Source organism: Zea mays, chromosome 1, assembly GCF_902167145.1.
Source record: "Zea mays cultivar B73 chromosome 1, Zm-B73-REFERENCE-NAM-5.0, whole genome shotgun sequence".
In the NCBI taxonomy this organism is placed as follows: Eukaryota; Viridiplantae; Streptophyta; class Magnoliopsida; order Poales; family Poaceae; genus Zea; species Zea mays.
Window position 1 is genome coordinate 305,944,414 of NC_050096.1, and position 24,188 is coordinate 305,968,601.

At 47.6% G+C, this 24,188-nt stretch overlaps 3 protein-coding genes across 3 annotated transcripts; 1 reads left to right on the forward strand and 2 right to left on the reverse strand.

Annotated features, from left to right (window-relative positions):
- Positions 1-15,305: 15,305 nt before the first annotated feature.
- Positions 15,306-16,317, reverse strand: LOC100281132 (uncharacterized). The gene has a single exon (NM_001154051.2). The coding sequence runs from the start codon at positions 16,247-16,249 to the stop codon at positions 15,602-15,604; it is 648 nt and encodes a 215-aa protein (NP_001147523.2). The 5' UTR covers positions 16,250-16,317; the 3' UTR covers positions 15,306-15,601.
- A 91-nt stretch (positions 16,318-16,408) lies between these two features.
- Positions 16,409-19,296, forward strand: LOC103644330 (non-specific phospholipase C2). The gene is made up of 2 exons (XM_008667541.3): positions 16,409-18,591; positions 18,676-19,296. Exons 1-2 carry the CDS (start codon positions 17,331-17,333, stop codon positions 19,038-19,040), a joined length of 1,626 nt encoding a protein of 541 aa, XP_008665763.1. The 5' UTR covers positions 16,409-17,330; the 3' UTR covers positions 19,041-19,296.
- A 196-nt stretch (positions 19,297-19,492) lies between these two features.
- On the reverse strand, positions 19,493-22,660 carry LOC100279987 (uncharacterized). Its single transcript, NM_001152935.1, has 5 exons — positions 22,465-22,660; positions 22,243-22,340; positions 22,111-22,156; positions 21,872-22,021; positions 19,493-21,358 (listed from the first exon to the last, which is right to left on the reverse strand). Exons 1-5 carry the CDS (start codon positions 22,624-22,626, stop codon positions 19,721-19,723), a joined length of 2,094 nt encoding a protein of 697 aa, NP_001146407.1. The 5' UTR covers positions 22,627-22,660; the 3' UTR covers positions 19,493-19,720.
- Positions 22,661-24,188: the final 1,528 nt, after the last annotated feature.

Here is a 24,188-nt window from a genome sequence, read left to right on the forward strand (position 1 = left end):
AGAAGACGAAGCTAGTTTCAAAGCTCAAGCCGAAGCTGAAAGGGAAATGTGCCCTTGGGCCATTTCTAAGTATTTTGGTGATTAAGTGTCCAACACAAGTGCCTAAGTGTTAAATTGTGCCAAGGACTCAAGAAGTGCAAATCAAGATTAAAGGTATGTTTCTAGACTTAGTACATTGTTTTGAAGACTAATGTATTGTGTCTAAGTGCTAGAAACAGGAGAAACAAGTTTGAAGAAGTTGGCTGTGTACAGCCAAAAGGCTGCTCGGTCTGGGTGCACCGGACAGTGTCCGGTGCGCCAGGTTAGCTCGGGCGAACTGGTTGCTCTCGGGACTTCGACGGTGGTGTACAACTATAATTCATCGGACTGTCCGGTGAGCCAACAGTCGGCCTGGCCAACGGTCGGCCGCGTAATCCGTGCGCGACGCGTGGCGAAGCCAACGGTCAGAAGGGGGCACCGGACTGTCCGGTGTGCACCGGACAGTGTCCGGTGCGCCAACGGCTCTGAACCGCCAAAGAAGGAAAGAAATCCGCACCGGACAGTGTCCGGTGCGCCAGGCGACAGAAGGCAAGAATTGCCTTCCTAGAATGCTCTCAACGGCTCCTAGCTGCCTTGGGGCTATAAAAGGGACCCCTAGGCGCATGGAGGAGAACACCAAACATTCTCTAAGCATTCCTAAGCACCAAGACTTCAATTCCGCGCATTCGATTCTTTGTGATAGCAACTAGAGCTCCATTTGAGTAGAGAACTCTTTGAGTTGTGTTGAGAGCTCGTGTTGTGACTTGTGTGTGTATTGTCGCTCTGATTTTGTGTCCTGTGTGCGTTTCTCATCCCAGCCTTACTTCTGTGCTTCTTTGTGAACATCATATTGTAAGGGCGAGAGGCTCCAATTTGTGGAGATTCCTCGCAAGCGGGATATAGTAAAAAGCAAGACACCATGGTATTCAAGTGGGTCTTTGGACCACTTGAGAGGGGTTGATTGCAACCCTCGTCCGTTGGGACGCCACAACGTGGAGTAGGCAAGTGTTGGACTTGGCCGAACCACGGGATAAACCACTGCGTCTATCTGTGTTGATCTTCTTGTGGTTATCGTGTCTTGCAAGAACTCTTCTCTAGCCACTTGGCTTTATTGTGCTAACTCCTAACAAAGTTTTGTGGCATTAAAGTTCAAGTTTTTACAGGATCACCTATTCACCCCCCCTCTAGGTGCTCTCAATTGGTATCAGAGCCGTTCTCTTCAAGAAAGGGACTAATCGCCCGAAGAGATGGATCCTAAGGGCAAGGGGATGGTGGTCAATGATAAGGAGAAGGAGTCCTTCGTCAATGATCCAAAGGATGACAAGCCTACTGACTCAGGCTCGGGCCACAAAAGAAAAGACGGGGAGAAAGAAGAAAACAAGGCGCATCAAGGAGATAGTCTACTACGACAGCGACGAATCTTCCTCTTCCCAAAAGGACAATGACAACGACTACGAGAAAAAGAAGACGATTAATTCAAACTTTTCCTTTGATTATTCTCGTATTCCGCAAAGTTCCAATGCTCATTTGCTTTCCATTCCCCTCGGTAACCCCCCCCCCACTTTGATGGAGAGGACTACGGATTTTGGAGTCACAAAATGCGTAGCCACTTGTCCTCTCTCCATCCAAGTATATGGGAGATAGTAGAAAATGGAATGCACTTTGATAGTACGGATAGTCCCATGTTCATTAATGAGCAAATTCACAAAAATGCACAAGCTACTACTGTTCTTCTAGCTTCATTGTGCAGGGATGAATACCATAAGGTGAGCGGCTTGGATAACGCCAAGCAGATTTGGGACACCCTCAAAATCTCACATGAGGGGAACGACGTCACCATGCTCACCAAGATGGAGTTGGTGGAAGGCGAACTTGGGAGATTCGCAATGATCAGGGGCGAGGAGCCAACCCAAACGTACAACCGGCTCAAGACCCTCGTCAACAAAATAAGGAGCTATGGAAGCACGCAATGGATGGACCACGACGTCGTCCGCCTAATGCTAAGGTCTTTTACTGTCCTTGATCCACATCTTGTGAACAATATTCGTGAGAATCCTAGGTACACCAAGATGACGCCCGAGGAGATACTTGGAAAGTTTGTAAGCGGGCGGATGATGATCAAGGAGGCAAGATACGTTGACGATGCATTGAACGGCCCAATCCACGAGCCTCAAACCGTTGCTCTCAAAGCAACGAGGACCAAGGAAGTGCTGCCTAGCAAGGTGGCACAAGTTGAGGCGGCGGGACTCAATGAGGAAGAGATGACCCTCATCATTAAGCGTTTCAAGACGGCGCTAAGGGGTCGCAAGGAGCATCCCAACAAGACCAAGACGAAGGGGAAGCGCTCATGCTTCAAATGTGGTAAGATTGGTCATTTTATCGCTAATTGTCCCGACAATGATAGTGACCAGGAACAAGGGAACAAGAGGGAAAAGAAGAAGGCTTACAAGAAGGCTAAGGGCGAGGCACACCTTGGAAAGGAGTGGGACTCGGATTGTTCGTCGTCCGACTTCGACAACGAAGGACTCGCCGCCACCGCCTTCAACAAGTCGGCCCTCTTCCCCAACGAGCATCACACCTGCCTCATGGCAAGGGAAAAGAAGGTAAGCAGTCATAATACTAGTACTTACGCTTCCTCAAGTGATGAAGAATCTAGTGATGATGAAATAGACTATTCATGTCTATTCAAGGGCCTAGATAGAACTAAGGTTGATAAGATTAATGAATTAATTGATGAATTGAATGATAAGAATAGGTTATTAGAAAAGCAAGAGGATCTTTTGTATGAAGAACATGATAAGTTTGTAGAGGCACAAAAATCCCTTGCTTTAGAAATTAAAAGGAATGAAATGCTTTCTTGTGAATTGTCTACATGCCATGACTCTATTTCTAGCTTAAAGAGCATAAATGATGATTTGAATGTTAAGTTAGAAATAGCTAATAAATCAACATCTTGTATAGAACATGTTGCAATTTGCAATAGGTGTAAAGATTTTAATATTGATGCTTGTAGTGAACATCTAGTTTCAATTTCTAATTTGAATGATGAAGTGGCTAGTCTTAATGCCCAACTTAAGACTAGCAAGAGTGAATTTGACAAACTAAAATTTGCAAGGGATGCCTACACGATTGGTAGACACCCCTCAATTAAGGATGGTCTTGGCTTCAAGAGGGAAGTCAAGAACTTAACAAGCCATAAGGCTTCCATCTCCGCCAAGGAGAAAGGGAAGGCCTCTATGGCTAGTAGTGCTCAAAAGAACCATGCTTTCATGTATCATGATAGGAGACATTCTAGGAATGTTTATAGAAGTTATGATGCTTTTGATTCTAATGCCATGATTGCTTCTAGTTCTTCTATTATGCATGATAGAAATTTGGCTAGGAAAAATGTTGTTCATCATATGCCTAGAAGAAATATTGTTCATGTTCCTAGGAAAGTAATGAATGAACCTTCTACAATTTATTATGCTTGCAATGGTTCCTTTGCTATTTGTAGAAAGGATAAGAAGGTAATTGCTAGGAAATTAGGGGCCAAATGTAAGGGAGACAAGACTTGCATTTGGGTCCCTAAGACTATTGTAACTAACCTTGTAGGACCCAACATGAGTTGGGTACCTAAGACCCAAGCCTAAATTTGCCTTGCAGGTTTATGCATCCGGGGGCTCAAGCTGGATTATCGACAGCGGATGCACAAACCACATGACGGGGGAAAAGAGGATGTTCTCTTCCTACGTCAAGAACAAGGATCCCCAAGATTCAATCATATTCGGTGATGGGAACCAAGGCAAGGTGAAAGGGTTAGGAAAAATTGCTATTTCATCCAAGCACTCTATTTCTAATGTGTTCTTAGTTGAGTCGCTTGGATATAACTTGTTGTCTGTAAGTCAACTTTGTAATATGGGATATAACTGTTTATTCACAAATGTAGATGTGACTGTCTTTAGAAGAAGTGATGGTTCATTAGCTTTTAAGGGTGTACTAGACGGCAAACTTTATTTAGTTGATTTTGCAAAAGAGGAGGTCGGTCTAGATGCATGCTTAATTGCTAAGACTAGCATGGGCTGGCTGTGGCATCGCCGTTTAGCACATGTGGGGATGAAGAACCTTCACAAGCTTCTAAAGGGAGAACACGTGATAGGTCTAACTAATGTTACCTTCGAAAAAGATAGACCTTGTGCAGCTTGTCAAGCAGGTAAACAGGTGGGAAGCTCTCATCATACCAAAAATGTGATGACCACATCAAGACCTTTGGAGTTGCTTCATATGGACCTCTTCGGACCCGTCGCCTATCTAAGCATAGGAGGAAGTAAGTATGGTCTTGTTATAGTTGATGATTTTCCCGCTTCACTTGGGTATTCTTTTTGCAGGATAAATCTGAAACCCAAGGGACCCTCAAGCGCTTCCTAAGGAGAGCCCAAAATGAGTTTGAGCTCAAAGTGAAGAAGATAAGGAGCGACAATGGGTCCGAGTTCAAGAACCTTCAAGTGGAGGAGTACCTTAAGGAGGAAGGGATCAAGCATGAGTTCTCCGCTCCCTACACACCACAGCAAAACGGTGTGGTAGAGAGGAAGAACAGGACACTCATAGACATGGGCGAGGACAATGCTTGGAGAATTCAAGACGCCCGAGCGGTTTTGGTCGGAAGCCGTAAACACGGCTTGCCACGCCATAAACCGGGTGTACCTTCATCGCCTCCTCAAGAAGACTTCATATGAGCTTCTAACCGGTAACAAACCCAATGTATCTTACTTTCGTGTATTTGGGAGCAAATGTTATATTCTAGTGAAGAAAGGTAGAAATTCTAAGTTTGCTCCCAAAGCTGTAGAAGGGTTTTTGTTAGTTTATGACTCAAATATAAAGGCGTATTGGGTCTTCAACAAATCATCGGGTTTGGTTGAAGTCTCTAGCGACGTTGTATTTGATGAGACTAATGGCTCTCCAAGAGAGCAAGTTGTTGATCTTGATGATGTAGATGAAGAAGACGTTCCAACGGCCGCAATGTGCACCATGGCGATTGGAGATGTAAGGCCACTGGAACAAACGGAGCAAGATCAACCTTCTTCCTCAACAATGGTGCATCCCCCAACTCAAGACGATAAACAGGTTCATCAAGAGGAGGCATGTGATCAAGGGGGAGCACAAGATGATCATATAATGGAGGAAGAAGCACAACCGGCACCTCCAACTCAAGTTCGAGCGACGATTCAAAGGAATCATCCCGTCGACCAAATTTTGGGTGATATTAGCAAGGGAGTAACTACTCGCTCTAGATTAGTTAATTTTTGTGAGCATTACTCTTTTGTCTCTTCTATTGAGCCTTTCAGGGTAGAAGAAGCCTTGCTAGATCCGGACTGGGTGTTGGCCATGCAGGAAGAGCTCAACAACTTCAAGAAAAATGAAGTTTGGACACTGGTGCCTCGTCCCAAGCAAAATGTTGTGGGAACCAAGTGGGTGTTCCGCAACAAACAAGACGAGCACGGGGTGGTGACAAGGAACAAGGCACGACTTGTGGCAAAAGGTTATGCCCAAGTCACAGGTTTGGACTTTGAGGAGACTTTTGCTCCTGTGGCTAGGCTAGAGTCAATTCGCATATTGTTAGCCTATGCTACTCACCATTCTTTCTGGTTGTTCCAAATGGATGTGAAGAGCGCTTTCCTCAACGGGCCAATCAAGGAGATGGTGTACGTGGAGCAACCCCTAGCTTCAAGGATGAACGGTACCCCGACCACGTGTGTAAGCTCTCTAAGGCGCTCTATGGACTTAAGCAAGCCCCAAGAGCATGGTATGAATGCCTTAGAGACTTTTTAATTGCTAATGCTTTCAAGGTTGGGAAAGTCGATCCAACGTTATTCACTAAGACTTGTGATGGTGATCTTTTTGTGTGCCAAATTTATGTCGATGACATAATATTTGGTTCTACTAACCAAAAGTCTTGTGAAGAGTTTAGCAGGGTGATGACTCAAAAGTTTGAGATGTCGATGATGGGCGAGTTAAGCTATTTCCTTGGGTTCCAAGTGAAGCAACTCAAGGATGGGACCTTCATCTCCCAAACGAAGTACACGCAAGACTTGATCAAGCGGTTTGGGATGAAGGACGCCAAGCCCGCAAAGACTCCAATGGGAACCGACGGACACACCGACCTCAACAAAGGAGGTAAGTCCGTTGATCAAAAGGCATACCGGTCTATGATAGGGTCCTTACTTTATTTATGTGTTAGTAGACCGGATATTATGCTTAGCGTATGCATCTGTGCTAGATTTCAATCCGATCCAAGGGAGTGTCACTTAGTGGCCGTGAAGCGAATTCTTAGATATTTAGTCGCTACGCCTTGCTTCGGGATCTGGTATCCAAAGGGGTCTACCTTTGACTTAATTGGATATTCAGACTCCGACTATGCTGGATGTAAGGTCGATAGGAAGAGTACATCGGGGACGTGCCAATTCTTAGGAAGGTCCCTGGTGTCGTGGAGTTCTAAGAAACAAACTTCTGTTGCCCTATCCACCGCTGAGGCCGAGTATGTTGCCGCAGGACAGTGTTGCGCAAAACTACTTTGGATGAGGCAAACCCTCAGGGACTTTGGCTACAATCTGAGCAAAGTCCCACTCCTATGTGATAATGAGAGTGCTATCCGCATGGCGGATAATCCTGTTGAACACAGCCGCACAAAGCACATTGACATCCGACATCACTTTTTGAGAGACCACCAGCAAAAGGGAGATATCGAAGTGTTTCATGTTAGCACCGAGAACCAGCTAGCCGATATCTTTACCAAGCCTCTAGATGAGTCGACCTTTTGCAAGCTGTGTAGTGAGCTAAATGTCTTAGATTCGCGGAACCTGGATTGATTTATAGGATACATGTGTTTTATGCCTTGATCATGTTCCTTAATGCATTTTGTTGTTTATTTATGGTGCTCAAGTTGTACACGCACTCCCCGGACCTCACAAGTCCATTTGCAAGTAATGCACATATTTAGGGGGAGATGTGCTACAACTTGACCCTTTGAGACTAATTGTATGCTTGAGTTTGCTTAATTTAGTCTCAAAGGAGGTTTGAAAGGGAAAAGGTGGACTTGGACCATGCAAGACTTCCACTGCACTCCGATGACAGCGTAACTGATTCCAAGTTCATCTTTGTACTCTTATTGCCTTTTTACACTTAGTTGAAGATTTTGGTGAGGCAATGAGGTTTAAGGGCCAAGATTGATCCCGTTTTGGTGCTTGATGCCAAAGGGGGAGAAAATAAGGCCAAAGCAATAAATGGATCAGCTACCACTTGAGAATTTTGAAAATAGTAGAATAGAGCTTTTGGTTTGTCATTGTCTCTCTTGTCAAAAGTTGGTCTCTTGTGGGGAGAATGGTTGATTATGGGAAAAGGGGGGGTTTTGAAATCTTTGATCAATTTCTCTTGGAACAACTCTCTTTATGTCTCAACAAGTGTGTTTGACTTAGAGATAGGAAATTAAGGTTGATTTGCAAAAACAAACCAAGTGGTGGCAAAGAATGATCCAAATATGCCAAATTTGAATGAAAACAAATTTGAGCTTTCATTTGCATTGATGTTGCACTTCTTTTAGTTGCTTTTTATTGTGTTGGCATAAATCACCAAAAAGGGGGAGATTGAAAGGGAAATGTGCCCTTGGGCCATTTCTAAGTATTTTGGTGATTAAGTGTCCAACACAAGTGCCTAAGTGTTAAATTGTGCCAAGGACTCAAGAAGTGCAAATCAAGATTAAAGGTATGTTTCTAGACTTAGTACATTGTTTTGAAGACTAATGTATTGTGTCTAAGTGCTAGAAACAGGAGAAACAAGTTTGAAGAAGTTGGCTATGTACAGCCAAAAGGCTGCTCGGTCTGGGTGCACCGGACTGTCCGGTGGTGCACCGGACAGTGTCCGGTGCGCCAGGTTGGCTCGGGCGAACTGGCTGCTCTCGGGACTTCGACGGCGGTGTACGACTATAATTCACCGGACTGTTCGGTGATGCACCGGACTGTCCGGTGAGCCAACAGTCGGCCCGGCCAACGGTCGGCTGCGTAATCCGCGCGCGACGCGTGGCGGAGCCAACGGTCAGAAGGGGGCACCAGACTGTCCGGTGTGCACCGGACAGTGTCCGGTGCGCCAACGGCTCTGAACCGCCAACAGTCGGCTTCGCCAAAGAAGGAAAGAAATCCGCACCGGACAGTGTCCGGTGGTGCACCGGACTGTCCGGTGCGCCAGGCGACAGAATGCAAGAATTGCCTTCCTGGAATGCTCTCAACGGCTCCTAGCTGCCTTGGGGCTATAAAAGGGACCCCTAGGCGCATGGAGGAGAACACCAAGCATTCTCTAAGCATTCCTAAGCACCAAGACTTCAATTACGTGCATTCGATTCTTTGTGATAGCAACTAGAGCTCCATTTGAGTAGAGAACTCTTTGAGTTGTGTTGAGACCTCGTGTTGTGACTTGTGTGCGTATTGTCGCTCTGATTTTGTGTCTTGTGTGCGTTGCTCATCCCAGCCTTACTTACGTGCTTCTTTGTGAACATCATATTGTAAGGGCGAGAGGCTCCAAGTTGTGGAGATTCCTCGCAAGCGGGATATAGTAAAAAGCAAAACACCATGGTATTCAAGTGGGTCTTTGGACCGCTTGAGAGGGGTTGATTGCAACCCTCGTCCGTTGGGACGCCACAACGTGGAGTAGGCAAGTGTTGGACTTGGTCGAACCACGGGATAAACCACTGTGTCTATCTGTGTTGATCTTCTTGTGGTTATCGTGTCTTGCAAGAACTCTTCTCTAGCCACTTGGCTTTATTGTGCTAACTCCTAACAAAGTGTTGTGGCATTAAAGTTCAAGTTTTTACAGGATCACCTATTCACCCCCCCTCTAGGTGCTCTCAGAAGCCCAAAAGATTGAAATTGAAGACCTTCGGAGGCAATTGGCCGAAGCTAAGGAAAAATGCGCACTCGCAGAAGCTAACCAAGAAATCAGCGAATATTGGAAAAATCATTTAGAGAAAAATGTTGAAGAACTTCGCACATCCAAGGAAAGGTGCTTTGAAAAATCCTTGGATTGTGTGAAGAAAATAAAAGCTAGTTTCACCAAAGTGGGTGCCTATTCTGTCGAAGAAAACTTCATACAAGGCGACCCCAAGGCGTTATTGAATGAATAAGTGGAGAGGCCGAGACCTTCGAAGAAATTTTAAGTGATCGCGGGGATGTTTGCGCGTTTTCCGGTGCACGGGGAATTTCAGCCATCCTGGAGAAGGCGGGATGCGACCATATTAAAACCATGGCCCAGACCGAAGTTGCCTTCTCCATAGATGATACGAAGGATCCTTCAGCTGAAGCAACCTTGATGGGCGAAAAATTCTATAATGACGTCTGGGTGAATGGCGGCCGAGAGATGGCTCACGAAATTATAAAGAAAAGTGAAAAAGACACCCATGACGCCCGAGTAGAAGCAAGACAAGCTGAAGAAGCTGCAAAGCACGAAAAGCGTATAGGTAATATCTTTTGATTTTCAGCTTCGGCATTTGTTTTTGTGACTTCGGTCTAATTAATTTTTCCCACTTCAGCTGAATTATCTCCGCCACCGGAACCATTCGATCCCCTGGCTGATCCAAAAACGAAGGAAGCGTTGGAGATCATTAATATGACTGAATCTATTGTTGATGAAGTTGTTAACAAATTACTGAACGAAGTTGCAGAAAAGGTCCTTAAAGAGGAATAGCTCTTATTGTAAAAACATTTTGAAATGGTCAATGTAAGAGACACTAGAACAGACATTGTGCTTTTATTGTAACAAATCTGTAATATTTGATGTGTGTAACCTTGAATTGAATATATAAATTATTGTAATTTATTTCTTTGCGAGGCATGAAACTTTACATACATACCGTTTTTAGCCTTCGGCGAAAAAACACCTTCCCTTCTTTTCATGCTTCGTAAAGAAAAAGATCCATTCTTCGTAAAGATATCCATGTTTCGCAAAGAGGGATCCCTTCTTCTGTGACAAGGCTGATGAAACTGAATTTCCCAAAACTTACTTCGTGCCTTAGCACCTTTTTATTTTGACGAAGCTTTTGTCGAAGATCAGCTTCGTATTTAATTCGTGTCATTGATGCAATATGATGTATGATGTGATGTTATGCGAAATGATGTGATGATATGATGCAAAATGGTGAGGATGCCGAAGACACACACCCACACGCCCACACCGGAACACACAAGCTTTGCATCCCCTTAGGAACGACTTTGGAGCCTTCTTCACCGTTTATTTTTCGGTGTTCACCGTTTATTTTTTGGTGTAAGTTCTGCATTCCCTAAGGAACGTATTTTAAACTTCTTCGCCTTATATTTCGGTGGTATAAGTTCTGCATCCCCTTAGGAACGACTTTTGAACTTCTTCGCCTTATATTTCGGCGGTATTTGGCTCTGCATTCCCTTTGGAACGACTTTTGAGCAGAAAACTTACGCTGCACTCCCTTAGGAACGACTTTTTGTAGCTTCAGCAATTTTAGCTCTGCATTCCCTTAGGAACGTTTTTTGAGCTTCGTATCTTTTAAGCTTCGTAAATCTGTGAAGAAGATATATTCCATTCTGGTAAAAGCAAAATCATTACAAGAAACTAAAACTAAATTTACATTGCTTGTTCCTTATTAAAAAGCAAAATGACATTGAACATAAAAGTATTTCAGAGGCAGGATATCACTCAGTATATGTGCTTTGATTCTGGCACAATACTGTTGACTGTACGAGCTTCGGATTCCTCTCTGAATTCACGTTGTTGTTGGGAGTGTCGACGCCCTTCTAGCTGCTGGCTTCGGGAATAAGTAGGTTGCAGTGGTGGTGGCGGTGGGGGCTGAGGCCAAGAAGCCTGTGAATGGCTTGTCGAAGCAACAGAAGCTACAGGATGATTGCCCACATATTCTGGTATGTAGGGAGAGTGGCACGAAGCAGTGTGCAAGACCTGCTTCGGCTGATTCTGATGAGCTTCGGCTTCGGCAATCTCCTTTTGCTTCTGGATAGTGATTTGGCACATTCTTGTAGTATGGCCCTTGTCCTCACCACAAAATAAGCAATAGATTTTCCTGGGCTGATCCCCATATCTTCCTCTGAAGCCACTGGCGCCTCTGCCCCTTGGAACTGGTGGCCTGAAGGAGCTTTACTGCTGTCCCGAAGACTATGAGGTGTGATGTGGCCTCTGAAGCTGGTTTTCTTTGTCATCATTCTGACTGGAGCTACGGATTGATCTGATGTGCGTAGGGTGGACTCTCCCTCTGAAGCCCCTAGTCATCTCAGAAAATCTGTAAGCTTCCTCCCTTCTTTGTTGGAAGTCATTGTCAGCCCGGATGTACTCATCCATTTTTTGAAGCAACTTCTCCAGAGTTTGGGGAGGTTTCCTGGCGAAGTATTGGGTCGTAGGTCCTGGCCGAAGACCCTTGATCATGGCCTCAATGACAATTTCATTGGGCACTGTGGGCTCTTGTGCTCTCAGTCGCAAGAACCTTCGGACATACGCCTGAAGGTATTCCTCATGGTCTTGTATGCACTGGAACAAGGCCTGAGCTGTGACTGGCTTCGTCTGAAAGCCTTGAAAACTGGTAACCAGCATGTCCTTGAGCTTCCGCCACGACGTGAGTGTCCCCGGCCGAAGGGAAGAATACCATGTCTGGGCCACGTTTCGGACTGCCATGACGAAGGGCTTTGCCATGACAGCTGTGTTGCCTCCGTATGAGGATATTGTTGCCTCATAGCTCATTAAGAATTGCTTTGGGTCTGAGTGCCCATCGTACATGGGTAGCTGAGGTGGCTTGTAGGATTGTGGCCATGGGATAGCCTGCAATTCTGCTGCTAGATGAGTAAGATGATGCACTTCCTCAGTAGCTTCGTCGATCTTCTTCTGAAGGTCGGCCAGCTGAGCCATCTTCTCCTTTTTCCTTTGCACCTGCTGGTGAATGATTTCTAGGTCCCTGATCTCCTGGTCCAACTCCTCCTCCTGAAGTGTTGGACTGGTGGCCTTCCTCTTTTGGCTTCTGGCCTCTCAGAGAGAGAGAGTGTCTTGATTTGTGTCTAGTGGCTGCAGTGCAGCCCCTGGCGCTATTATCTTCTTCGCCTCACCCAAGCCTGTCTTGGGTAAGGAAGACAACCCCTAGGGCAAGACTCTGCTGAAGTCCACAGGGGACATGAACATTCAATGCACATACCTACCCCACGCAGGGTTGCAGGTGAACAGGAGCAACACGACTGCAGTCCTGTCATGCTTCACCAACTACGATGACGCAAGCGACCACTATTCTCGCGCGTTGTCCGCCAACCCTCGATGGGACGTACAATACAACGAGAGTACAGGATGGCCCTCGAGCGTAAACTCTGCCTCGCCCGAAGTCGACCTCGGCCTCGGGACAAACTCCGCCTCGCCTAAACTCGGCCTCGGTTATCTGCTCCCCACGAATTTCGCAGGAGGCTACTCCTTCAACTATGGTGCGCACGTCTTCGAGTCCGGAACGAGCTCGGTCGCGACCTCGGGTGGACTTCCGCCTCGCCCGAGCTTGGCTCTGACCACGATATTCGTAACAGAAAGGCGCCCAACATCACCATATACTGCAAAGTTGATGTATTACTTAGGGGCTTTTTGCCATACTCGGTACTGTGTCAACCGCTACGGCATGGGCAATCCCCTTATCAGGGGAGCTTGGGTACGTGACCGAGCCCTCGGCCCTAGCCTTGGCTCTTAGCAGAAATCGAGCAGACACAAGTCAAACAACAAGTACAAGACCATGCTCTGGGCCATACCGTCTATAGGGGCACGACAACACCTCCTCACCGTACGCGACCAACTCCAGTACTCTAGGCAGCCCCCCTTAAAGATATAAAGAGGACAACCTACGGCTTCAGGGAGGTCAACCCTACTCTTGAAGCAAAACACTTCCAAAATGTATAGCCAACTCAGCAGAGACGACCCTACTCCTGATCAGCTTCTTGCTAAATATATGAAGAAGGAGGTCTTTCCACACAACCGACAATAAAACAAACAAAATTTAAAAGGCGGTCTATGCAAAAGTAAAGGACGATTTATCTAGCACAAAAAGTGGTACAACCAAGATTGTTTGGTCATCCACCTATAGGATGTCATGGTACTTTCCAATCTACTCATCGTCGATGTGTTGTCCTACTCAAGTATGGGGTGGTACGACGATAAATACGTATTACTTGTCCAATCTGTTTGCTTATTCAGGCTGGGAGGCACCATAAGTTTTTGCCTATTATCATGTTGATCAGGTATATATAGCCGAAGAGGATGCAATCTGAAATGACCTTTATGCATTAGAGTTCTATAAAAAAGTTATATTACCCGATTACAAGAATCGGGGACCTACATCGGGCTAGAGTTCAAGGTAAGTTGCAGAATCTATTGGAAGAGTCTGGTAGTATCAGGTGGCTTTGGTTCTCCAAGCTCCACCAAAAGGCAAAGGGCATGTGTTGAGCACCATATTTGACACCTGGGCATGACCTGAAGATCCGACCATGTGGCCCGGATGGTCCACGTCTCCGTGACTAGATTAACTCGGGCGAGAGTACTTATCCTATGCGGGTTATCCTAACATGTCCGTGGGAATATGTTGGATCTCACCTAGGAACAGGTCCAAAGACGACCCTAGAATTTGTGTTAGGTGGGTTGCTGATCCCAAGACGACCCTAGGATTTTACCATACGCGGTCCCTCCTGGAGAACAAGATCCACTTCCTCGACCTATTTTATTAATCCTTAGGAGACTTTATGGCGTCTAGGGACGTCTCGCGTGGCCTGACTACCTCGGGGCATGCTTTGGAATTCTCCTCCGCAATAAAATACCTCTCGGGAGGTGAGTTTTAGGGTCCTTCGCGAGGAAGACAACCCTCACTCGTGGGCCATCCGACATGTGAGCAGAGGAGACCCGCTCCTGCAGCGAGGTCGCGGACCATCCGCCGCTACAGAGAACACCACTACATGGTACACCCCTATTGTTTCCCGAATCGGAGCCAACACTACCCGCTCATTTTACAGAGGTTGATGTTGTTAGATGTGTGCGTCTATATTAATGAAATTTGTTGTCATCAAAAAATTATATATAATTATGATAATATTAATTATATATATTATGTAATATTTATAATATGTTATATAGATTGGGGGCTATACTATGAATTTGTGATCAATTTATTTCATATTTTATCTATAATGCAGTCTATAATAGGTCGTGCATATGGTAATGCAAAATATTATTTTATATTATAAACTGCAATATTTATAAAGACGAGAGATAAAATGATAAGATATGGAGACAACCCAAGTGCAATTCTTGGCATTATGTGAACACGTTTGGACTTTAAAATATTATTTTGTAATTATAACTAGTTTATTTATTGTAAAAAATCATTTATATAAATTATTGTAATGTATCGTAGGATCTTATGTATCGAAATACTGTGCTTTAAAAACACTTCTTGTAGCGTATTTTAACATTCCAGGGTGGTGATGGTTCCTCGTTTGATTAAATTTATGGCAAAGTGTCAACACCTCGATGGCAGTGATTCCTTACAATCACGTGCACGTCCTCACTTTGCTGCCTGATGCCGCCGGCCATAGCATGCCGGAAACAACATATGGTGTATTACGTAATACTACTAGCGGCGGTACAGAGTAAATATATAAATATAAAGGATTTTTGAACGATTCAAATCTCTATAGAGAAAAATTCCAACGTGAGCCTTTGGAACGTAAGATTCAATCTCATGAATTTCTTTAAAATTCTTTGGAAACTTTATTTTTCGAATTACTATTTTTCTAAGTGGTTCCTATTTTCTTATGGGAAAATAGCTAATTTCTTTTGGAAAAATAGGAATCACTTGAAAAAATAGAGTTTCCAAATTAGTCTTTTATAAATTGCTTTCCTTCGTACAAGTTTTGAAGAAAAATAACGAGCGATCCAATCTCTATTCAAATTCCTGCATTGTATTCAAAAGATAGGTGATTTTTTTTTGCATTCTCAATTCCTATAAGATTATAATTCATATCGAGCTCTAATCATGTATTTTTTTTTCTTCTATTCATGTGTTTTTATATTCCTGTGTTCAAAGGGGGCCTTAGTTTTCTCAGCCAGCGTAAATGATCAGGCGGATGGCGGAAGAAGAAAAAAAAGTTATGGCTCTTGTACTTGTCGACCGTGAGCAGCATGCTGAAAGCGTTCGTAAAGATCTGGAAGGTGTGTATGTACACATGGAAATGGAACCGACGGCTTGCGGCAACAACCACGTTTAAAAAAATGAATAACTAGTAACAATAGAGCACTCTCCAAATACATAATTAATTATAGTGTACACGATGTTTACAAAAATGGCCCATCTCCATCTCCGTATGAATGAATACGAATATACGTATGCGTGGATTGTTGTTATTCATTGCCGTGGTCACGAAAGAATGAAGCGATATAATATGAGCAGAGGCTCGGCCTAGCTACTCTCCTTCCTAGCGGTGCAGTGGAAGCATCTCCTGATCCGATATTCCGATCCGATCCGATCCGTGGAGCTAGCGTGGGGAGGGAGGGGGGACGCCAGCCAAGCGGATCAGACGAGCTCCAGGCGCGCGGCGTAGTCGGCGTACCTGGCGCGGCGGATGTTGGCGCGGCGCTTCCGCCAGACGAAGGCGCCGAGGCCGAGGACGGCGGCGGCGGCCACGGCGCCGAGCGCCACGCCGGCCTTGCCGCCGCCGTTCATCTCTTCCCCGCGGGGGCGCGCGGCCGCGTCCGCGTCCACCACGCCCTGGTCGTTGGCGGTGGCGCTGGCGCTGGCGGCCTTGATCTGCTCGGCGGCGGGCGCCGGCGAGGGGGACTTGCTGTACGCTCGGCCGTCGGCTGCCGGTGCCGGCGAGGGGGAGTTGGTGTGCGCTTGGTCGTCGTCGGCGGCGGCGGCTGGTGCCGGTGCCGGCGAGGGGGGCTTGGTGTACGCTTGGTCGTCGTCGGCGGCGGCGGGCGCGTCTGAGGAGGGGGCTGCGACGGGCGCGGCCTTGCGCGGTGAGGGCGCGTCTGCGGCGGCGGAGGCGGAGGCGGTAGGTGGGTGTGAGATTGGCGAGTGCGCGGGCTGCGAGTCGGCGGCGGGTAGAGGCGCGGATGCGGGGGGCTCGGCTGTCTCCTCCTCGGACCGCGCCGTGGCGGCGAAGAGGACGAGGAGGAGGAGGAGGACTGTAAGGGCGCGGGGCAATGTCGGCGGCGCCATAGATGGAGAAGAAGGTAGCAGGCAGATCTCGGCGAGGCTGCTGGTGGTGCGCGTATGGTATGTATGGGTTTGGTGGGCTGGTGGGGCGTTTATTTATTTGCATTTGTATTTATATATACGAGCGGATGGATTGGAGACTTGGAGATGGGAAAGGTGTAGTCGGTCAGAGGAGAGGACGCCGTCTCACCAAGCAAATCATTGCGTCTCCGCGCCGGGGACGGTGAGACGCCGCTCTCTCCGCCGCGGGACCCGGGAACTACACAGCCCCTCCTCCCTCCTTGTTTGTTGCCGACTGGAGAAATTATCCGACCTCCTCATCTGGCAATGGGCCACAGTGGAAAATGCTGTCCAATTGGGCCCAACAGGCCCATACCAACAATTGCTGGTCCATCACAACTAGTATGTCAGACGGCAGTGGTGACCGATGTGCCAGGCTGAAGAAAGCAAGGACAGCGTTGTTGCCATTGATGATCCTGTTCTTCGTCCTGATCGGATTCTACTGACTGGGACATACTGTCAGCCGGACTCGCTGTCGCCGTTGTGTCCAGCTGGGCGTTTCTCGGTAGGATCAAGACCATGATTTACGTATTTGGTTTGGTTTGGCGACGCATGGAGTACCCAGTTAGGCAAGTGACGGACGGTTGGTACGGTGGTTGGATTTGGATCCGGTGCTCTCCTTCGATTATCTGCTGCGTGCAGGTGGATCATCTGTTTTTGTTTGTTGGGCTTGCTGCTTGTGGTGGCCTCTCACCTTTCGGTCGCCTCGAATGCATGCCTTGGAGTGAGTGGCAACCAAATGAAAGCCAGATCATGAATGCATGATGTGCCTGGAGAGTCTGGACTCTGGACGGACGCTTCTTCTCTCTGTCGTTGGCGTCTTCCCCTCCGATGCGCCATGCGTGTACGTCCACGCATGCTGCAGTTCTAGCTTCTTAAGCTAATTAAGACATGCTTGGCAGACAAGCGTCCGAGCTGCTACTGCTAGCTAGCTAGCACATCTATCTATCTATATATTTCGCATCGGTCGACCAAGGACGAAGAACGAAGAAACCAAGCAGCTACCACCATCAGTCCAGCAACAATGGCGGCGGCGGAACCGGTACCAGTACCAGTACCGGCGGCAGCTGCCGGGACCAACAATAAGATCAAGACGGTGGTGGTGCTGGTGCAGGAGAACCGCTCCTTCGACCACATGCTGGGGTGGATGAAGTCGCTGAACCCGGACATCGACGGCGTGACGGGGGCCGAGACCAACCACGTGGACGCCTCCGACCCGGCCTCCCACGCCGTCCGCTTCAGCGACGGCGCCGAGTACGTGGACCCGGACCCGGGCCACTCCATGCAGGCCATCTACGAGCAGGTCTACGGGACGCCCTTCGTCGACGCCGCCACGACGCCCGCCACCCCGCCGGGCGTCGCCCCCTCCATGTCCGGCTTCGCGCAGCAGGCCGAGAAGGAGAGGCCCGGCATGTCCGCCACCGTCATGAGCGGCTTCCGCCCCGACGCCGTGCCCGTGTACCGGGACCTGGTGCGGGAGTTCGCCGTGTGCGACCGCTGGTTCGCGTCCAACCCGGCGTCCACGCAGCCCAACCGGCTGTTCGTGCACTCCGCCACCTCCCACGGCCTCGTCAGCAACGACAGCAGGGCGCTGGTGGCTGGCCTCCCGCAGCGGACCATCTTCGACGCGCTCCACGACGAGGGCCTCTCCTTCGGCGTCTACTACCAGTACCCGCCGTCCACGCTCTTCTACCGGAGCCTCCGCCAGCTCAAGTACGCCGCCAGCTTCCACGCCTTCGACCTCCACTTCGCGCGCCACTGCCGGGAGGGCAGGCTGCCCAGCTACGTCGTCGTGGAGCAGCGCTACTTCGACCTCCGCTTCCTCCCGGGGAATGACGACCATCCGTCCCACGACGTGGCCGAGGGCCAGCGCTTCGTCAAGGAGGTGTACGAGGCGCTGCGCTCGGGCCCGCAGTGGCCCCAGACGCTCCTCGTCGTCACCTACGACGAGCACGGCGGCTTCTACGACCACGTGCCCACGCCCGCGGGGGCCGGCGTCGTGCCCAGCCCCGACGGCATCGTCAGCGCCAAGCCCTTCTCCTTCGCCTTCGACCGCCTCGGCGTCCGCGTCCCGGCGCTGCTCGTGTCGCCCTGGATCGAGCCCGGGACCGTGCTGCACGGGCCACCGTCGGGGCCCTGCCCGACGTCCGAGTTCGAGCACTCCTCCATCCCGGCAACCGTCAAGAAGCTCTTCAACCTCAGGAGCTTCCTCACCAGGCGCGACGCCTGGGCCGGCACCTTCGACTGCGTCCTCACGCGCGACATACCGCGCACCGACTGCCCACGTACGTCACTAGTACTTACTCATCAGTAGCTAGCGTGTAGGATAGGAACAGACAGACATGGAACTGTTGATGCTGTGCATGCAGTCACCCTGCCCGAGCCAGTGAAGCTGCGGCGGACGGCGGCGGCGGAGCATGCCCCGCTGTCCGAGTTCCAGGAGGAGCTGGTGCAGCTCGCCGCGGTGCTCAACGGCGACCACACCAAGGAGTCGTACCCGCAAGGGCTCGTCGAGGGCATGACGGTGGCGGAGGCGGCCAGGTACTGCGTCGACGCCTTCAAGGCCTTCTTGGACGAGTGCGAGAAATGCAAGGACCGCGGCGGCGAGGACGGCTCCCACATCCCCACGGTGAAGCCGACGACGACGGGGAAGGAGAAGGACAAGAGCAAGAGCAGCTTCGCTTCCAAGTCGCTGTCCTGCCTTCCCTGCTGTGTCCGTCCCTCTTCCTCGTGACCTCCCTCTCCTTCTACACGCGATGCGCCCACGACTCCAGGCATCACAAGTTCCCATTCAGAATCGGTCGGGTAGTGAATTTTACAGTGTGATACCTCACTTGTGTAGATTGATTCATTCCTAGTCATATGCATTTGCATTCCGCATTATATTGATTAAATATTCTAACGCATAATAGAAAGGTGGAGTAGATACAGAGAATCGGTCCGTTCGCTTGTCTTGTTTAATGGAAGTTTAATGGATTGTTTAGTGACCATTTATCCTGTTTAATAGACACTTTAGCACAAATAACGGCCAAACATAGGTGACCGACTCCACTTATGGCACGTGAACGTGGTAGAATGCCCCAGTCTTCCAGCAACAATTTTGCTTCACGAGAATGCATGGAACATGGCAAAACAGAACTTGGAACAGCAAACATTGTGAATTCGGGTCAGTACGACAAGAAAACAGAAAATTAAGTAGAAATTTACTGAAAACGATGGAGGTGGTTCAAGTTAGGATGACAATGTTACAGGTGATTTTACAGAGGCAATCCCAGATCAACAATCAAATCCTCTTGAGTAGCATGCCGTACAAGGCATCTGGGGTTCCTTTCGATAGAGAGGGAAAAAAAACCCGGTACTCTGGTGTAAACAGAGAATGCTACTTTGTTCAAATGGGAAATGTCAAACAAGTTATCAAGAGGCTGAAAGTGGGATTGGTCTCACGGCGCCCTGTATGCGACGGAAGGCGGTCTTGATCCGTTCCTTCAGCGTAGCATTTTCACATTCGACATCGCCACTCCTCCCATCCAAGTGCGCCACATTCCCATCTACAGATATGACAAATTTCCCTTCCTCTGCGACTTTAACGTCACCGAAAAGCGATGTCATAAGAGCATACACCACCTTTAGGGCAGCCTTCTCCGTCTCCTCTTTGGTCTTCACCGCTTCTTCGACCGGAACAACTTTGGGGCCTTCCCGACCGATGTTCAAGACCATAGCCACCACAGAATCAGACACCATGTCGCTGATGGGATCGGACGACCACTGCAGTGTAACATAACTTTCTGAATCCAGGCGAACCGTCACTCTTTCATGCACGATTAACGTCGGAACATCAGATTCCTCTGTTGCTGACTCCACGCTCTCGTATATTTGTTTCAGTCTGTACCTTATGACTTCAAAAGATCCAGAGTAAGGGACCGCGATACGCTGAATGATGTTAGCTGTAGATAACTGCGTGAACACACGGAGATCTTCAGGAGCCATAATCTGATATGTGAATCCCTTCTTGACAAGTAGGCCACTGGAAGACTCTCCACCTTCTGGTACTTGTTCTGCCAACCTGCCAATAGTCTTGGCCATCTTCTCACAAGTGAAGTACATCTCCACTGATTGGCAGTTCTTGGGAGACACAATTTTTGTATTTGTACCATCAAACTGAGTAATAAGTTTTTGTTTAAGCCTGGACATTTCATTTGCTTCTCCATGCACGAGAATAATATTTGGTGGCCGAAGTTCATCCAAAAAGTTGCTTGTCTGCGGGAAATCGGCATGAGCTGAAAAAGAGATGTAGTGGACCGACATATGAAGAGGAGCAGTGAGCCCATTAGCCAGTGTCACTTCTCTTGGCTCGTTGATAATGGTCTTTGCAAGGGTCCCCTCCACAACATAACCTGGAATAACACAAGCATTCTTCTTATCTGTGCACCACTTATCAAAAAGCTGCCTAGAGAGACCACTCTGGAGACCACCTGGACTAGCCATCACCACTGAAGGACCCACATCATGAAAGTTATCAATGCTATTCAAGGACTCGATATGCTTGAAATGGAAGGGATTGGATTGTGCAAACTGGTTCCGTATCCTTTCATTCATGGAGTTTATGTATGTCTGGTATACAGCCATGCACCTCTTGGCAAGAGGGGAAGCGTAATAGATCGGAATCTTATGGAGCTCTGGATGTTTTGACCAATACTCATCGAGGATAAGTAACAGTTCTTGTGCTCTGCCAAGTGCAAATGCCGGGATAAGAACACGACCCCCCTGTGAAACAGTATTGTGGATGACCTCAGTAAAGCGCTTCTCACGTATAATCCGGGGCTGATGTTGCTGTACACCATAAGTCGACTCAATAATGCAAATGTCTGGGGAGAACTGTGGGAGCTCAGCAGCTCGTAGGTGGCGGTCTTCTTCACGGGAGTAATCACCAGTGTAAAGAATGCGCACGCCAGCAATATCAACCATGAACATGGCGGCACCAAGCACATGGCCAGCAGTGTAGCACCAGAAGCGTATCCCATTAACTTCCAATGTCTGGTGGAAATCAATAACCTGCAGAAGACGACTTTCAGATTAATAAAAATGTGTATTCCCTGAAAAATAGCCTCTCAATTTCAAACATGATGAGCAGAATCCTGCATTTGCTTTAAAGAAGAAAAACTCAATGCTTAGGTGAGAAAATTAGCAGGTAAACTTGGTGATTAGGTGAGGAAATCAGCAGGTATTGTCTGTTTCACTGAGCAGCATATCATAAGCAGTACATGTTATAAGGATTGTTTGACATTCATGGCTGTACCTAAAAGGGATGGAAACCGACGAAATATAATTTCACTATGGGAAATCAAATATATGCTAGACATATAAGCAAAATATTCATCGTCTTAAAGCTCACCAGACACATATCTCCTGTCTAATAGCCTAAGTAAAAAGGATGTAACGATTTATGCTATCTAAAATCAACACGCCAAACACCAGTATCAAATATGCATGTATATAAGCAACACCCTGTTTCCTGCACTTTCAAAGCCAAACAGGTAAAGGTACAGCAATAAGGTTGTAGCGTACCTCGATTTTATCCATGGAGCGAGCAATGTCACTCTCATCATACAACATATCCTCCACGGACACTTTGCTGACTTTGACATAATCCGAGAGCAGCAGCTTGTAAATAGCCTTTGTGGCGTGGGTCATAAACACCCGGCCCTTGAACGTGGTCTGCACAAAACACCTGGCAGATTTCAGCAAAAAAAATGCACCACAACAACAAACACGCAGCACCAGTAACGCAGATGCGCAGTCATTACCTTCTCCAAGAAGTACGGAAGCGAGGCGGCATGGTCCAAGTGAAAGCTGTAATTTTTATTAATAATCCCGCGAGTTAGGCATGCGTAGAGGCAAGGCAAGCGGGGGTCGGATCGAAAGAGAAAGGAGATTACTGGGTGATGAGGAGGACGTCTATGGCGGACGGGTCGATCTCGTCGAAGTAGGGCAGCGCCGCCATGCCGGAGTACGCGGGGTGGATGCCGCAGTCGAACTAGCCGCATTACAGAGAGAGGGGGGAGCATTCATCAGCTGCGGTGGTGGCGAATCGGAAACATGTAGGGGTTTGCAAGGGGAGTGGGAGGAGGGGGGTTGAGAATGGGGAATGAGGTGCTTACGAGGACGGTGCGGCCCTTGAATGTCATGTGGACGCAGGAACGGCCCACCTCGCTGCCGGCGCCCAGCGGCGTGACGACCATCTGATCTCCCTCCCGTCCGCTGGAGGCAGGGCGCTTCGCAGCCGGTGGCGCGCCGCTCGGCGCCGCGGCGGAGGACGCCATGGTTTTCCCGCCCTTCCTGAATCAGCGAGCGGGGTTAGGGTTTCGTTCTTGGTGCGGCGGCCGGCGGGCTCGTAGTCGTAACCTCTCTGGCCCGACCGGATCAGGAATTCAGGATCCACCCTTGAGCCGGCCCAGCCCGATTTGGGTTCTCTCTCTTTTTTTTCTCCCTTTTGGTTCACAGAATCACAGTTTATGGGTAGCGCTGACAATCAAAGGGGAACTCAGACCACATCCAGTTTAAACAGCACATCAAAAAATATTCATCGAACAAAATTGTACCGTTAAAATGTACTGTAATGTTCAAAAAATATGGGAATAAAGGCGACGGACTGGATCGAGGATTTATTTCTATTTTACTCTCTCCTTTTTGCTGGGTTATTGAAACCTATATATATATATATATATATATATATATATCAGTAGCGAAGCTAGTAACTATTTTGTAGAGGCCATCGTTATTACTGAATCCAAACTATAGAATTACTTTTATTAATAATGTTTTTTCAATTGAAATTCAGAAAGTTATCGAGGTCAGCTGACCCAATATAACGGTCTGGCTCGGCCCCTTGTATATAATGGCGTAATCCGTCAAAATCTTAGATCAATCTTCAAAATGGAGAGAGCAAGCAAAAAAATTCTCAAACGTTTATCCTCCTTCCATCACTAAGACCGTGTCAAACAGTTTACCTAAAACACTGTTTTGTATTGTATATTGTACTGTTTGTAGTCAAGTTTAAAATAGAAGATGAAATATGAGGTAGGATGAGTAAGCTACCGAACATAGTCTAAGGATGTGTTTGTTTCAGCTTATAGATTATTAAATCTAGAATATAGTCTAGATTATATAATTTAGATTATAAATTGTCGAGATTATAATCTGTATGTAGATGTTTGGTTGCCCAGATTATAGTGATACTGATTATTGATCTCTCAGACACAAAGGCAATAATGCTCTTGTTCGTAGTCCATAAATAGCAGTCTTGTGAGCATTTCACCGAGCATGTGGAGCACGCATGTCCCTATTGCAACATCAATGGAGCTAGTTCCTGCAGTGTTCCTCTTCCGACATCACTTTAGATTGTTAGACCCTTCAATAAAGTGTCGTGTTCTGATACCAATTGATAATCACCTAGAGGGGGCGAATTAGTGACACCTAAAATTTCACAACTTAAAACAAATCTGTATCCCACTTTAGGTGTTAGATCAAAATATAGATCCAAAAGGGCAGGAGAGGGTGAAATGTTCTTGCTTGTGGAACAAATATGAGAGTAATATCACTAGTGAAGATAACAACAAGAACTTAGGGTGAGGAAGAGGAAAAACAAATTGCAGAAAGTAAGAAACACAAAGAGAGTGGAATAGTTTTGCTCCTCTTGGCCAAAAGGCATTTGTGTTGTGATATCTATTATACTATTGCCTTTGTTCTTGGTCTTCTTTTCTTCCCTTATGGTAAAGCTCTTTTGAAGCCTCGTCTATTTGACCTCGAAGCAAAGTAGCCCAAAGCATTTTTGCTTTTCCACCTCGACGTGTCTTTGGATGGCTTGTGTCACCTAAATTTGTAC